This window comes from Thalia democratica, chromosome 1 (assembly GCF_965202585.1).
Source record: "Thalia democratica chromosome 1, ktThaDemo2.hap1.1, whole genome shotgun sequence".
NCBI lineage: Eukaryota > Metazoa > Chordata > Thaliacea > Salpida > Salpidae > Thalia > Thalia democratica.
Genome location: NC_139165.1, coordinates 10,270,576 through 10,289,189, shown reverse-complemented (window position 1 = coordinate 10,289,189; position 18,614 = coordinate 10,270,576). Strand labels below are relative to the sequence as shown.

The window sequence follows — 18,614 nt, the reverse complement described above, 5'->3', positions numbered from 1 at the left end:
AACCACAGTATTAGAGCTCTTTTCCATTTAATTGGTGCCACTGCACTAAAATTTAAAATGACATCTGTATCAATTTCTTTTTTGTGTACCTTTGTTGTTATTTCTTCTCTCTTTGTTTGATATTAATGTCCAAAAATGGAAGTTCGTTTCCACCTAATTCATATGTTAAGTTGATAGACTTATGTAGTTTATTTAACTTTTTGTGGAATTTTTCGAATGAGACATCTTTTCGGAAGATACAGAATATGTCGTCGACATATCGAAGGTATAATCATTATACGATTATTTTCGGATTATTTTCATCTTCGGTGTTAAAGAGAAATAAAGAGAAGTAATTTGCTATAGTAGGCGCTAGTGGGTTTCCCATGCATACACCATCTATTTGTGTATATAATTGCTTATTATATTGGATCAAACCTCCAGTAACAGACTTTAAAAGATTTAACATATTTGATTGTGGTATGGTACTATCACGTACTCCGTTTGCAATCATCTGTAGAGTTTCATTTAGTGGTTCATTAGTAAATAGTGAGACTACGTCAAAGCTAATGCAATAATCACCGTCTTTACGTTCATATTTAGAAAGTTTTTCTAGAAACTCTTTGTTGTTTTCCACACAATATTGTTTTGGGATATGATGTTTGATTGTTACATCCAGATATTTAGCTAGTTTATATGGCGGTGTGTTTAGCATTGATACGATAGATCTCAATGGGTAATCTGTTTTATGGACTTTACAAGTGCCATATAACTTGCCCGTCGAGTTGCCACCTGTAATTAAGTTGTTATATGTCTTTTTGTCTATAAAAGGTTTAAGGTTTTGTTTTATCATTTCTCTTATATGTTCTTTTCTTCTTATTAGGGGGTGTCTGGAGTTTTTCCTTTTGTCCTTTTCTACTAATTTGAATTTAGTTTTATCTTCAACAATAGAATTGAGTTTATTCAGATAATCATCTTTAGACATTAAGCAAATTCCGTTACCTTTGTCATATTTAACAATTTTAATATTTGTTTTATTTCTTAGATTTAAAAAAGTTTTGTGAAACTCTTGATTTTTCGTTGTTTGACAGATTTGTTTACTTTTATTGAGAAATGTTCTTGTTAGTCCGTTAATTTCATATTTTAGTTTATGTGGTAAATTGTCTTTTTCATTAAAGCATTTTTTAATTAACCGTTCAATTTATATTTTTATTTTATCTGCATCTATCTTTTTTGGTAAAATGTGATGCTTTAACCCTCTATACAGACAATTCTTTTTTTTTTTTGTATGTAATAGTTTTACTTTGTTAAAGAACTAGCTTTAGTTTTTATTTTATAATTAAAATTATTTTAGACTAAAAGAAATAAATAAAATTAAGTTTAGTTATATTCAATAGCAAGACAAATAATGATTATTTTTAATAATATAATCTATCTTAGGAAATTAAATAAAAACAGTTTTAATCAATCAAATATTGTCTAGTTTTGTTAATATTCACAATGTTATAACAACATTTTATAAAGGTTTCCGGTTTAAAAGGTACTTTATATCAATAAATTAGCAAAGTATGATTTTTAACTTTAATGATAAAACAGGTGATAAGCTATACTTCAGCCTGTACAATCTTTCTAACAATGATTTAGTCACAGTTATATGACTTACAAAATATTTTAGTAGCTAAATAGTTATAAATTTGGGTGAACTAATCACTTTGAATATATCAATGTGTTAATATTTCACGACTAATAAAGTAAATACGTCATAGGGGACACGTTCAAAATCCACCCGCAATCAAAATCCACCCGCGATCAAAATCCACCCGATCAAAATCCACCCGATCAAAATCCACCCGATCAAAATCCACCCGAGTCAAAATCCACCCGATCAAAATCCACCCGGGTCAAAATCCACCCGATCAAAATCTACCCGGTTCAAAATCCACCCGATCAAAATCCACCCGGTTCAAAATCCACCCGATCAAAATCCATCCGAGTCAAAATCCACCCGAGTCAAAATCCACCAGTTCAAAATCAACCCGGTTCAAAATCCACCCGATCAAAATCAACCCGGTTCAAAATCCACCCGATTAAAATCAACCCGATCAAAATCAACCCGAGTCAAAATCCACCCTAGTCAAAATCCACCCGATCAAAGTCCACCTGGTTCAAAATCCACCCGGTTCAAAATCCACCCGATCAAAATCAACCCGAGTTCATTTTTTTTCGAAATAAGAATTAATTTCTAATAGAATTTTGTAATATTGAATAAAGTTATATGTTTAAACAACTATTGGTATAAAAAAGAGTAAGTATTTATAAAGAAAGAAATTTTAATTTATTTAATAAAATAATTAAAAAAATAAGTTAAACAATATAATTAAACAGCATTAAAAAAAAATTCATAGTAGCTTTACAAGTATTTAAAATGTTTATAATTTATTAATGTTAGTAGTGTTGGTGTTACTTTTAAAAAAAGAAGTTAAAAAAAAATAAAAAAAGAATTACGCTCAGTTTTAATCCATTTAAACTTCCTTCTAATTTAATTTCCCAAAGTCAATCATAATTAAATTAAAATATTTACTAAGGATAACTCATAGTAAATTAAAATATCAAAACTATAGAAGTTTATAAATTAGAAGAATCTTTAATAACATTTATTAAACTAAAGAAAATTACAAAAATCAAATACCAAATAATGTAAATTTATGAAAATGTTAATAAAATGTTACAAAAAGAAAATTAAAATATTAATCTAAAATTTTTGAGCTTTTTTTTTTGATGTAAAAAGTTTTGTGTTTTGTGCTTTACTTACATTTCGAAATAGTATTACATACAATATTTTATTATATAAAAAATTTCAACTAACAGTGTTTATAAAAAATAAAATATAGATAAATAATTATATAAAATTGCTACGTGATAATAAAATAAAAATCCTTTGTTAAATTTGGAAAAACTATTACCTATTAATTATATTTTAAACATTATTGTTTTCGACGTGGAAAAGACGTTAAAAGATATTTTTGGTGTGCGACTCGATAACTTTAAGGTATGTTCGTGCAAGAGGACTTAGGACCAAATATTTTGAGCGCTTTTATTTGTCGTTTAGTAAACAATTTATTGACGTTTCTTTTATAGTAATTTTTAAAAACAGAACATAAATTTTAATATAAAAATACGAAAACTAATTTACTAAAAATATAAATGAGGAATATGTAAGAAACCAATAACTGTTTTAAAACAATTTTATTGTTTTCTATCTAATTTTTGTTACAAATATTTTTTAGTTATTTTTTTTAATTTATACAATAATTTTAGCTGCTATTATCTTTTATTCAAAGTGTTTAAGTTATTTGAATTTTCTTTTATTAAATGTTTTTTTTATAAACCATCTATTTTTTAAAAAACTAAAAATTGTTTCGTCTAAAGTAACTAAAGTTATAAGTTATTTTTAATTAGATAACAACTTAAATTTGCTAGTTTTTAACTAATTGTACAAATTATAAAGCTAAACATTTTTCTATAAATTCTAAAGTCCTTTACATAAAACAAATATCGACTCTACAATTCATTGAGTTTGCTCAAATAGCTTGTAAATTGCAACTAAAAAAGTTAGTAGTTAGACTTGAGCTAGGGAAATTATATACTTTAGAATTGTAGTAGTAAACAAATAAGTTGAGTTTTTTAGAAATGACACTATATTTATAACAAATATTACGAAAAAAAACTTATAACATTTTTAATTTATTATTAAAATGTTCTATTTTTACATATGTTCATTAAAAAAAGTAAGTATTTCAGACAAGAGAGTTTAAATTCAAGTATAAGTTATTTTTATGAATTTTTGTACCAGACTGTACCAACTTAAACAATCGTATTATTAATTTTATTAATAGGTTAAGGCAAGTTTTGAAAGTGATTAATTGAGTGGTTTAATAAAATTTAATCTCTTTTGGTTAACGTTTAAATTTTAAATTTAAAATTTTCTAATCTAAAACTTTTAATTTACATGCGATAAATTTTCTTGAATTAATTTCCGTATATCTAAGTAAAAAGCTATAACTGCATGTTTTTAATTAATTAGTTGTAAACGTTTTATGTTTTTTTATAAATATAAAGTTGCATAGAAATTGTAATTAAGTAAGATAAATTATTATTTACCGTTCAATATTATATTGTTAATTGATATTTTTTAATTCATAGAAATGGAAATGTTATTATTTACCACTATTTTTTTTAAATATAATTTTCATATTAAAAAAGTCAATTTGTTAAAACTTAAGAAATTTTAAGTAATTTAATTAAAAATGAAACAATATTAAAATTAAACAAAATTTTATATTGGTTATAACGAATTTAAACGGTAAAGACAACTATTGTTATAACAAATTGTTTAGTAGACAAATTAACTTTAAAAGCGTGAAAATTTTTTCTAACAAATAAAACCGAAAATTAATAAATATTTAATTTAAAGTTAATATTGAAAAATCTTTAAATGGCAATACAGTAAAGGTAACTATCTAAAGTAAATTAGTGACCTTTTTTTAACAAAGACAACTATTATAGATAAATATCTTTTTAAGACCTTTCACATAAAAAAATTATATTAAAAAAAACACAAACTAAATGAATTTTAAACGTTTGCCTTTTACTTTTTTGTAATTAAAAGTAACGAAGATGCAGTTGGATTTAATCAGAGTCGGCAGACAATTGTTTATTTCGGGCCAAATTTCATGTTTCAATTTTTTCCGCAGGCGTTGTTTTATTCAATTTTTGTTTTTAATCTGTTTTAGTCACGTTTATCTACTTAAAGGGATCAGGCCTGGCATATTTAAAATGTATATTTTTTCTAAAGTCGAAAACTATTTTTTAAAAAAACTTGTGTCATATTATTATTTCTATCATTATTTACAAGGTGTAGATCATTAAAAACAGGTGTAGATCATTATGTACACTTTTTATAATCAATTTCTATTATTTTAATTGTATTTTTTTTTAGTAGTTAAAAAAAATCTTTTTTTATTTAATGCACAGCATATCACGTATTTAAAATTTTAGTGATTTTGTTAAACTAATTCAAATATAAACAAATATTAATACTTTCATTTTAAACAGTGTAAGTTTTTCTTTTAAAACCCCTTAAATACCTTAATAATCTATCTAAAGTTTTTCGGGTTGCAACTTTTTGAAACAAAAAAAGTACAACAGTTACTTCAACCCAGTCACCGTGTTTTTAAAAGTTAAAAACATGTAAAATTGCCAATAAAAAAAACTTTGCAATATTATATAAGTAATTTATCCAAGTATGTAAATTTTTGTTGTTTAAAAGGAAAAGTAAAGTCTAAACTTAAAAGAAAAACTTCTAGATTTACTATCTGTCTTTTTTCACATCTAAGGCTTAAGCATAATAAATGGTTTTTAAATGATATTCAGGAACTTAAAAACAAACTATTATAATTTCTTTTTCTTTTTTTGAAAATTTCAATTTAAATTTTGTTTTGTTTAGCGGACCAAATTTACATGCTCGAGGGCCACATATTTACACATCGAGGGCCGCAGTTTGCTGACCCCTAAATTAAATGGATTAATTTGTAGTATAAATGGTAGCTTTCACTTGTAATACTCAGTTTTTATAAAAATTATATCCTGTGACGTATTTGTTTAAAAATTACTTAAAAATTCTAAACTATTAAATTTTATACCTAGAAAAAGTAAATTATAATTGATTGTCGTGTAATTGTGATTGAGATAATACAAGATTATTTTTTCTGGCACATCCTTTAGTTTTCTAAAAGTTTTAACATAGTCATATTTGTATAGTAAAACTTTAATTTATTTATCCTGACGTTGTTAACTTTTATTAGCTCTTATAGTTATACTTATATCAAAAACAACAGTTCCTTTAAAAGCTGCTTGCCGGCTGTAGCTATTCAAAATTATATTCAGTAATCAAAAAAATAAAAATATTTTTGTCGAATATTCCTTATAATAAGCAAAAATACCAAATAACAACTCAAAAAACCTCACAAAATAAGTTCAATCTGTAGTACAGTTTTTATATTCTTAGGTCAATTTATAAGGGACAGAAATACAAGATTTTATAAATGTTTTTTAAATAAAACTTGTTTAAGATTGGTACTTTAGAGTGGTGAGATTTGTTTAAATGATACTTGATTTAAAAAGAAATAAATAAACAAGGTGCTTGTTTTGATTCGGTTGAATTTTGACTTTGGTTGATTTTGTGTCGGTAGGATTTTGACTCGGGTTGATTTTAACTCGGATGAATTTTGATCGGGTGGATTTTGACTCGGGTGGATTTTGATCGGGTGGATTTTGACTCGGGTTGATTTTGATCGGGTGGATTTTAAACCGGGTGGATTTTGATCGAGTAAATTTTGAAACGGGTGGATTTAGAGTCGGGTTGATTTTGATCGGGTGGATTTTGAATCGGGTGGATTTCGATCGGGTGGATTTTGAACCGGGTAGATTTTGATCGGGTGGATTTTGATCGGGTGGATTTTGAAACGGGTGGATTTAGAGTCGGGTTGATTTTGATCGGGTGGATTTTGAACCGGGTGGATTTTAATCGGGTGGATTTTAACTCGGGTGGATTTTGATCGGGTGGATTTTGATCGGATGGATTTTGACTCGGGTTGATTTTGATCGGGTGGATTTTGACTCGGGTTGATTTTGATCGGGTAGATTTTGACTCGGGTGGATTTTGATCGGGTGGATTTTGACCCGGGTGGATTTTGATCGGGTGGATTTTGAACCGGGTGGATTTTGATCGGGTGGATTTTGAACGCGGGTGGATTTTGATCGGGTGGATTTTGAACGCGGGTGGATTTTGATAGTATACCACGTCTATAGATAGACTCAGAGTGCAAATATTTCAAAATTTAGTTATAAAATTATTGCAATATGTGTATGTACTTATAAATACAGTAAGAAATCATTCTCTTTTATTAAAACAAGTTTGTCACAGCGGTTATACTTGTCCTAAACACTATTATTTTTTTTTGTTATTAGAGCTTTACATAAAAAATTAAACTTGTACGTTTATCTGTAGCAAAATCTATAGTTCTACATTATTCCTTATCTGTATTTGAAAAGAAATTTTTTCGAATACTCTGACACTAATTAAGTTTTAATAGTTTAAGCATAAATTGGGTGCGTGATTAGTTTAGAAGTAAAAAACGTTTCTGTTTAACTTACTTGTTCAAATGATAAAAAAAATTTACTATAAAAGTCGCACAAAATTTATGTTGCTAAATGTTCGTATAAAGAATTTACAAAATGTTCTGAGACAATAATTAAGTAAAGTTTATAAAATACAATACACATGTTATTACTATTGTATTTATTTTTTTGGTTTTTTATACTAAAGTAATTTAAAGTTTTAAGTAAAACATGTTTACTGAAAGTAAATTAAGTTAGATTAGCTGTGCAACTAACTCACAAATTGTATTCTATTTAAAATGCAAAAGAAAATATTTTTCACAGTTCTAACTAGAACCTTTGATACTGAACCTGATTTGATAATGTATAATTTTAATTAATATTAAACGAGACAAAAATTTAAAGTTTTATTAAAGAACATGTGAAGTGTATATGGTAGACTTGTTTTAATGAAACAGAAATCTTTTGCACGACTTTATACTAACATTGACCAATACAAAAGAATGCTTCTTTTCTTGAGTTAATTTACACAATTTTTTTAAAAATTAAGCTTTATGAATATTATTTAAAGCTTTTTGTGACGTAATGCAGTAACTTCCCGTCCAAACAAAACAAATAAAATTATATATACAAATTAGTAACTTAAATGATTTCTAAAAGTAAATAAGCATTAATTTTGTAAGTCACCAAACAATGATTAAATTAGTATAATAAATTTGTAAGAATTTTATAGTTTATTACAAGCTTTAAACATATTGAAATTAACTATTTATAAAAAGGTTTTACAAAAAAATGTTATCTTTGCTTAAAATATTATTTTTATAAGTATTCTTGACTGTTTTATTTAAAAATTTAAATGAGTTTATCTTATTTATCTAATTTGTTTCATAAAAGCATGAAAAAAAAAAGGATATTGAGAATTTATTTACTTCGCAAAACGTAATTTAATCCAAAAAAAAATTATAAGCTTGTTGTAAAGTTGTTTCTGATATAACTTATTTTCAGCAACCTTTTTAAACGATCTTTACTTATTGTAAATTTATTTAAAACCTCAAGATATAGCACTTAGAACATATGTTAACTACTTGATAGTCTTTTTAAATACAACAGAACAACTTGAACAATTTTATGCTTGTAATTAGCATGTATATTTAAAAAATTCACAGGTTTTCAAACTAGTAAGTAAATGGAAGCTACGCATTGTGACAACTTTCTTTTGTTTTTAACATCAAATGTTATTTGAATTCTATCAGAAACTCATTTTACACTATTATACTTTATTTAGTGTCGGAGGTATAATAAACAGAGTAATATATTTTCAACAAAAGGTAAGATATCATTTAACAAGCAGTTAAGATTATTTTAGATGGAGCTTTATTTACTTTTTAATTAACCAAAATCACTTTAATTTTTAAACGTTTAGTATAAGCTTTGAAACTAAAAAAAAAAAACTTAAATATAGTCTTTTTAAAAAGACTGTTGAAAATAAAAATATTTTAATAAAATAGAAAAATTTTTCATACTTTATACAAAATTTTGATACACTTGTGCTCTAAAGGTATTTGTGACATATTAAGTTTATTAAAGTTGTAAATTTTTTTACAATATCTATTTAGTCTAGTAAAGATAACATTTTAACTTCACTCAACTAATTTAACTATTTCATAAGTCACAATATTATGACCAAATCAATTAAAAAAAAAAAGACGGTAGAAACTTTATATTTTTATCGTAGATGTGTTTACAAGTTATTATTGTAGTATTATATCTAATACTTTAGCTAACAAAATTTTGTTTTATAAATGTTTGATAAGAAGGATGTTTTTTTTTCTAATTAATCTAACAATACTTTTTCAAATTCTTAACACGCATTAACTCTTCTACTCAATTAAAAGGGTATCAAAACTAGAACTTTAATAGAATACCATATTGAAATCAATGAAAACTTTTACTTTTGTATTTAAGTATTGACAACTAAACCAATGCTTTTTTTTATTTGTGAAAATATTTTTATCTTAAAACCAATTGATACTACATTGCCAAAGATTTTTTCTAAGTTTAATATTTTGATTAAAAGTTGTTTATCTATCAAAAATATACAACTATTTGATCTCTTATTCACATTTGATATTGTAAGATTAGCTTTTGTTTTTCATATAAATTAAAATTATTAAAAAAAAAGTAGTAACCACATAAAATTTCAATAAATTTGTTAGTTTTATAGTATATTTAAAGTTTTATTTCAATTGGTTTTAATTGTGAACGTTTTACAGAAAAGTTATATAAACTTTTTAGTTTCTAAAAATTAGAATGAAAAATTGTTTTGTTTCATCAAGTCTATCAAATACACTACATATATTTTTGGTTATATTCCTTTATATTTAGTTATATTCAAACTCCTTCTATATCAAATTAATCTTAAGTTTGAATATACATATATTTATAAAAAATTAAACTAAACTTTTAAAAAATAATAATATCTTAGATATAAAACTTTGCTTTATAATAAATATTTTTTATTGCAGGGGTAGGTAGCCTTATATGACTCGTGGGTCAATTTTCTTAGAAAAACTTTCTCGCGGGCCCCACTATAAAGAAAAGAAGAACCTTTTAGGGTCGCATTTGTCTAAAAAAATTCTAGTAATCAGTAGACTTATGTTATTTAAGATCATAAATATAACAATATAAGTAATTTTAGACCATTAATAAGAGTATTTATTGAATTAAGAGCCTAAATGTAAGCTTATATTACAAAAATTATATTTTTTATTGTTTTTAAAATGTATATTTTTTGCTGAAAAGGAGCTCGCGGGCCGCAGATTTTGACTTAAAGGGCCGCATTTGGCCCACGGGCCGCAGTTTGCCGACCCCTGCTTTATTGCTTTATTACATTTGAAAACCAACTACATTTTTGAAGCAAAGCTAAATCAAGGGAATCTATTTGAGAAAGCACTGTAGCTTTCTTTTTGATATTTTTAAACAGTTTTTTATTGTTTGTTTAAACTGAACTACAAAACAATACTTTTTATTAAAATATTATATTAAAAAAACATTTAATTATCAAAAAGATTTTAGTTACAGAAATTTTAAACATGATATTGCTAAACTAATCTTATAGTTTGTTCTTTACAGTTGAAAAGGTACAACTTCAGCTAAAATAAATAATATTAGATTCATTCAGCCACTGTGTTGTGACTTGAAAAATATTTTAGATACTCTTATTTATTTTATATTAACTTACTAGTTTAAAAATAGAATTAATGATTTTTTTAAACAAATTTAAATTTCATACTCATATTAAACTGTAGATAAATTTTAATATATTCTTCTTTTGAAAATTAATGGTAAAATAAGAGTAAAAAAATTGATCTACTTTTATGAAAATAGTTTGTCGAAGTCTATGTACTTTTTTCTAGATACTTCGTTATTGAAACTTTTTATTGAAATTTATACTATAAATCAAGTAGATTAATAAGGTACACTACTTAAACTATTATATAAAGATTTAAGTACATCAAAATATTACGTTAATCAATTATGAATATATTATATTTTGTACAAAAAGCCAATTGAAAGGACAGTTTATTTTAATATGGCTGAAAAGTTCACATCCTACAATTAAAATTTTCTAATAATGATTCAGTCAAAGTTTAAAGACTTATAGTTTTTTATTTTGCGGATATTATAAAGTATTAATAACCTTATTACTTAAAAATAAAATATATGTAAATTTTACGTGAAAATAAACTATATACGTCACAAATTCCACAATACAAATATTTTTACGTGTTAAAAAACGTTGCATATTTAAGTTTAAAGCGTATAAGAAATTGCTCTGTTTTATTTAAACAAGTTTGTTAAAGCTTACACACTTGTTCTAAATACTATATTCAAGTTATTTCTCAATCGTAATTTAAAGTTAACAAAATTTAATTTCAGTAATTAACTTAAGTTCCATTTTGGTCAAACACAACGATTTTCTTACATAATTTCTTGGCTAGATTTCAAAATAGAGAACTGACTTACTCTAACACTCATAAAAGTTTGATAGATAAGAATAATTTAGAAGAGTTTCTGTTAAATACAACTATTGTTAGGTATTTAAAAAAAAAGCTGTCAAAATGTGAAATTTTCGTTTAACTTATTAGTTTTAAATTTTATAAAACTTTCACACATACATGCTAACAATTAGCTAACAAATGCGTAAAATATTTAAGTTTAATTAAAACAAGACTACCACGTACTTTACAGATGTTTTTATAAAGGTTAAGAAAATATTTTATACCATATCAGTATAACTTTATAGAAAACCTCAAAGTTTCAAAAACGAAACCCGTAATAAATACATATAGAAAAATTTTAAACCGGTAACATATAAAATATTAGAAAAATAATATTCATAGAATGATTAATAAAATAATTAAAATTCATCGAATTGCTTAGGTTGATTCAATTTAAATTCATTGTATTCAATTAACTAGTTAGTTTACTTCACAGCATAATTGTCATCGTGGCGATGCCTCTTTTGCCGAACAATACTCGAGGACTTAGATTGAAAAAACAATGAAATATTCAGGATTCAGTTTTTTTTGTGTAATGTTTTAACAATTTTGATCAACAAATAACTGTTCAGTAAAAAATAACTATTTTTGTTTTTCATGGTTATTAGTCATGTTAGAACAAGTTGTTACCTCCTATTAAACCGTGTTTGTAATGAAATTTTAAAATTGTTGCAAAGTAAAGGCTTTAGTTTTTTAATTTAAAGGTAATTCCCCTAATATTATCTGAGTGAGCAATTTACAAAAGTTTTTTTTTTATAATTTTTATATTTGACTATTTTCAATTAGTCAAAAGTTATTTGTTTGATAAATTTTTAACACTTTTGGGTAAGGGGAGTTAGGGATAAAGATATAAATGCTAAGTCAGCAAATATTCGAAAAATTACCTTTAAATTTTAATTGAACCTAAAGTAAAGAACAAGGAGAAATCATTTTAAATTTTTAAATAGTAACAATCGCAGCACTGTCTTCATTTTGTTTTTGTTTGATTATTTATAATCACCATGATGTTTAAACCAAAAAAAATTATTAACTTAAGTATTTTGATTATCATTTGTATTCTTAAGTTAAAACAAAAAGTTTATTGATTTTCATCATCAACTAGTATTAAATTAGCTACAAAACGTTTTTGATGGAAAACTCGTTTTCAGTTGTAATGTTGTTTTAGATAAATAAGTTTAATTATAGACATATGCGATAACTTTTTATGAACAAATAATGTGATGTTGCTTAATTGGAAATATATACTATTGTATTTTCTACAAAATAGTTATCACAATTACTAATGTACGTGAACATCTGTAATAATATTAAATTATTTTGTAAAAAATCCTATTTTAGGACGTATTTAATCTTAATTAGTTAGCTAAACCTAGAAATAAATTATTTACAACTTTGAATCACTATTTTCATATTTTATTATATTACTTCAGTTACAGTCTTGTGACTTATAAATTACTTTGAAATTTCACATTACGTTAGATAAAAAAAATGTGTAAATTTATTTGTTTATGTTTAAAACTTATTATTTTTAACACGATAGCAAAACTACATTACATCATGAATAGCTGCAAAGTCTTTTTTAGTCTTTAGTGTAAAAAACATTAAAATGAAAAACATAATTTTTCGTTTAAATTAATAGTTTAAAAGTTTGTAAGAATTTCAAGCAGAAAACTATAAAAAATAAATTAAATTATTAAGTAAACTAAGTTTCATTTTAAATAAACACAACAACTTATATAAATTATATTTTTTAACACATTAAAAAAAGGAACGCTTTGTAAATTTGTACTATCCAAGTCTCTGACGCTACTTAAAGTTTAACATAAGCACAACTTTATTTGACTATAAATGCTAAGGTTAAAAAGTAAAAACAAAAATAAACACCATTTTTACTTACTGTTTATTTAACATATTTAAAACTTAGCAAAACTAACATATTAAAAAAGACTTTATAAGTTAAGTCTAGCTAAACATTAGTTTAAATAATGTTCAAAAATGTTCTGTTACACTAAAACAAGACTGAAAAGTACACTTATTATGTTATTATTATTTTATCTAGGATTTTATATTTTAGTTTTAACTAATCAAATTAAAAAAATATATGTAATATATACATTTTTGCTAAAAATAACTTAAGTTCAATTAAAATAAAGTTTTATACCTTGCTTATAAAAGTTATTTTATTATATTTGAAAAGAAAACAATGTCTTTACATCTCACTTATACTTTAAATAAGTCAATTAGATTTGAAAACAAAAATATAAATTTTGTTGATTATATTTTTTTTTGTACGTACATACTTAGAGAAAAAGCTTAAACATTTCATAGTTAAAAGTCAAATTGATTTTATATTAACGATTTGTTGTAATAATTAGAAATAATTGTTATAATTTTACTACTAGAAAGGGTAAATTTATCTTTCCATCTATTACCGAAACTAAACATAAATCTAATGATACCGTTTAAAGCTAGTGTAAGCTTAATTTATTTCTTATACAGAAATTACAACTTAAATAGAAGAATCCGTTAATTAAAACTTGGGCTGAACACTTAAGCGAATATTAACTTTATCTTAGTAATGTTAATGTTAAGTGAGATAACTTTTTAAAATAAAATTTCTCACTGAGATTTTAAAGCTAATAATTAAATATAGATTAAATTTAATAATATGTCATGCATTTTAAACTGTTCATGCAGTATTTAAACAATATTAATAAATTGCATCAAGTTTTTAAAACTGTTCTAGCAGATATTATATTTTATTAACAGTTTTATTTCACTAATATTTATTAAAAAAATAATTATATTTTTAATGTTATCAATTAATGTTTTTAAAGTAAATATTATACGGAATAATTTACCAGTATTTCAATGGTTTAAATCACTATGTAGTTTTTTCACTTATAAATTTTTATTTGCTGTTTTCCAACATACTACAAAAAACAACAGACCTTTACGACATCAGTAAACAGCCCAGGCTTAAACTTATTATTGTTATTTACATACATACTTATTAAAAAATGTAACCAAGTTCTTAGTTACTTATTTTATTTTAGGTAGTTCTCAATAATTTCAAAATTTAATAAGCTTTCTACTGAAAAATTTTAGTATCGAGATCGTACAAAGCTGGTTATTTTATTACAAGAAATTGTTTAAACCAATATATAAAAATTAAATAATTTAGTAAATATTTTCATTTTTTTAAATTTAGAGCTATAGTTTGAATACTTAAAGTTTAAAAATATGTTTTATCTACTAAAATTTGTAAATTTGTTTGATTTAAACGCTACAGTTTCAATATACAATTTGTTATCTAAGTTTAAAACAAGATTATTTGTAAAAATATGTGTTTTTTAAGCATCTGACACTGATCCAAACTTGACAACATAAATTAGAAATTTTTTTATTTTAGTGTTTAGTGTAAAAAAGATAAAAAAAGTTAAGTTTCCATTCATTTTATTAGTTTCAAATTTTATGAAAACTTCACACAGTCAAATCTTTTTTTTTTAATTGCGTAAAAGTAGTATATAAAATAGACAAAATTGTTTTGCCTTATTGAAGCAACTCTACAAAGTACATTAAAAATACTCTTAAAATAGTATCTTATAGTTTCTTTTATATATCTTTAATATAGTACCTTTTTGAGAAATTAGTTTAGTTTTGAATGCATCATTTAAAATTTATTTCTTTTATTTTTTATAAATTAAAACTGTAACTCTACAATTTTGTGAATTTTAAATGTATAAACAAACCTGATTAATATGACATATATAAAAATAAGTTATAAAATAGTTGAATTTATAAACAGAAACAATATCAAAATAACAATACAATTTATTTTGTACAAATAGCCAATTTTAAAAACGATTTTTAGCTAAATCTGGTACTAAAACTTTGATTAAGATAAATCTACGTAAAGTTTTTATTTTGTAACTAGCACACTAATGCTTTGTATTTTTAGGCTTATACGACACTAGAAACTAAAGTATTTCTTATAACTTTTTTGTAATCTAACTACACAGCGATTTATTTAAATTTATTTCAAAATATTGAGTTAAAGCAATGTTCATCCAAGCGTTTAAGAGAAAAATCGCAAGGTCACGTGCTTTACTGATGCTAGTTTGCATTCCCATATTACAGCTATATGTAAACTCTACTTAGTTAGAGGAGGTATTCATTATCCTACTGTTGCTAAAATGTTATTTAGCTAGAAATTTTTATTATTTGTTGTTTATTTTTAAGTTAATTTTCAAACTATGTTATTTTTATAAGCATTTTTTTATTCAAATTATAATTAGTATAATGTTATTTTACTTTATACACTCTTAAAGTATATTCTGGTTTGGTTTAATTATTGTATAAAAGTTTTAACCACAATAAAAACTTTTTCTAAAGTATGATGTTTTTATAAAGTTGCTAGTGTTTGCAGTTGTTCTTTAATACATAACAATGGACTCAATATAAATTTAATTAATGTATTTTCTAATTATTACGTATAGTAAACTACATGCGTCATTAATAACTTGAAATTTCTAAACAACAAGAAAAAAAGAACTTTACATGTTGTTAACTTAAGTTTAAATAGTGTGACAAATGTTATGTTTTATTAAAACAAGCTGGTCAAAACCAATATATTTCCAATATTACTTATTATCCAGTGGTCTTTTAACCTTTTTTAATAAAAGTTTTTTTTAGTATTAAACTTATAGTGTTTAAATACATCATTAAGCTGTCGCAATGGTTGTATTAGTTATTGTGTTTTTTTAACATTGCTAGATTCAATAATTTAACTTTAGAATAGTATTTATTTGCAATATCGTGTTACAATGTTTTTAAGATATTGCTTCAGCGGAATTACCTTTAAATTTTTTGGTTGTTTTTAATCAAAGTATTGTGCCTTATAAGTTTTTTTTTAAAATTTTACTTCTGTTCATCATGAAAACCAAACTAACATTAAGTTTAAATAGTCAGTTGTTATAAATTATAATTTTATAGAGTCACAACTTTGTGACTGTTAAGTTATTTCATTAAAAATAATTCTTCGTTCACTTTAAATTCATTAGTTTATCAATAAAATTTAATAAAATTTTAGTTTAAAGAAACTGCATTACGTCACAATCAATTTCAGAACGCAATATTAAAAATTTCTATGAGCCTTTGTATTGTAAAAAAACGGTATTAAATGTACGAAACTGTTTTGCTTTATTATATTCAGTTTGTCTCAGTAAATTTTTTAGTACAGTCTTATTTCTTTACTTTATATTTTAGTAGACTAAACTAAACAGCTATTAAAAAGTACAATGATTGTTATCCAATTGTTATATTAATTTCGTTTGATTAAATACATAAACCCTTCTTATGTGTTTAGTCATGCGTCTAAATTTATCTAGTAAAATATATTCTTCAAATCCTAATAAATTGAAATGAAGACTAAGTTAATTTATATTTATTGTCACAATATTAGAAGTAAGGATTTAATTCTAAATAGTTGTTTTTAAAAGTTTTTGGGTAAAAACTCTAACAAGTTAACTAACTTAGACATTGTAATTATAAAATTAAATGTTTATACTAATTCACTATAACAAACAATATTTTTATGAAGTAAAATTGTTATTGTAGCTTTAAACTTGATATTTTGTGTTAAACAAAAGTAATACAATATTATAGTGTTATTTAACTCCAATAAGTTTTATTATAAGTGTAAAATTAAATAATAAAGTATAGACGTAATCACACAAAATTTTGGTGAATAAGAATTCAAAATTTTAACCATAAAAATTTTCCCTTTATAACATAATAATGACCTTTAAAATGAGAATTTTTTTGTGTTATAACTAATTTTTAACTTTTTCTCAAGATAGCATGATATTTAACTGATTGAAATTTTAACAAGTTGTAAAACACAGCTTTAAAAATTACTACCTTTAACTATCTAAAAGGCCATATTAGTTTAGTTTTAAAAACTTTTATAAACTAATTTGTTTTAAAGGTTTTTATAATTTATGATATTAAATTTTTTAACAAAACAAGTCGGGAGATAGAACACCATTTATAAAAATGAAAGTTAGATATCTTTAAAAAATTAGCTAACAAACTTTGTTAACAATATTTATAGATACTAGTAAAATAAAAGAGAAATTTTAAAAAAAAAGTAATACCTAATTTAAATTATAAAAACATATGTATAAGTTGTTTCCTACTTTATCAAAAAATTTATATGTAAAATTTGAACCCGTTACAAAAGAAACCAAAATACTTATTAAAAAGCCTTAACATTAGTGCTATACGCCTTTAAAAAAAACTCTAACATTACTGAAAATATCATCTTGATCATATTCAACGAATTATTAAAAATAAAAATCAAAGCAAAAACTTAAAAGTGCTTACGCACTTTACGCAAAATTCTATTAAGATAAGTTTTGAAAAATTAAAAATTTAAATGAATAATTTTATTAGAAATGTTTTTTTTCCAAATATTTTTTTTAATACATCTACGACTCATAAAAATCGGTTGCAAATATATGAGTTTAATCATCCTCCCGACGTCATTTATGTTTACCCGCAACAACAAGCATTAAAAACTATTATAAAGTTGAAGCTGTTTTTAATAATACTAGGTATAGTTTATCTTCTCATATCTTATAATTTTGAGCGGCTCTCAAGAGTTGCAAAATAATTTATTTAAAATAATATAATGAAGTTTAATTTAAAATAAAGATATTTTTGTAGAAAAAGTAATTGTTAACAAATATGTGGCATAGGGCGTTACAGAGCTGATGATTTTAAGTCATAAAAGAACTTATATTAAAGTTTTTAGAAATTGTTTAGTATTAATGACATAAATGACATGTATTTTAGTTGCTGACGATTATTTGTTTTAAAATTATATGTTTTCTTTCTTTTAAAAACTATTGGATATATAATTTATATTAAAATTCTCAAATAATTAATTTATAGACCTTTGAAAATTATTAGCAGAAGTTTAATCGTATTTTTCTTTAATATTGAAGTAAACTGATTTTTCAATTTACTTTTTGTAGAAAAAATAAGATATAATTATTTGAAAAATTATTTTTAATGATCTACTTGAATGTTATGTATTATGTTTTAAATGGGTCTATCTTATTCTTCTAGTATGTTTTACTGTAAATTATAAATAAGTGTAACACGATCTAGAATTACTTTTTAGTTTTCTGGCAATAAAGTATAAACAACACTTTTTTAAACCAGGGTTTCCCTAAAATTTTTCACAAGATCCCCTACAGAAATCAAAAGAGCCATAACCCCTTATTTTAAACATGCTTAAAACCTTTTTTTTCTCTTCATCATAGTTTCAAGAATTTGTAGTCTAAGTTTCAAATTATAACTTTGTGGCTACCCCTTTTACATTTTATG

At 23.7% G+C, this 18,614-nt stretch overlaps 1 protein-coding gene across 1 annotated transcript; it reads right to left on the bottom strand.

The window, feature by feature from the left end:
• Positions 1-274: 274 nt before the first annotated feature.
• LOC145849565 (uncharacterized) lies at positions 275-964 on the bottom strand. The gene has a single exon (XM_082954520.1). It carries the CDS (start codon positions 962-964, stop codon positions 275-277), a length of 690 nt encoding a protein of 229 aa, XP_082810646.1.
• Between the last annotated feature and the right edge of the window lie 17,650 nt (positions 965-18,614).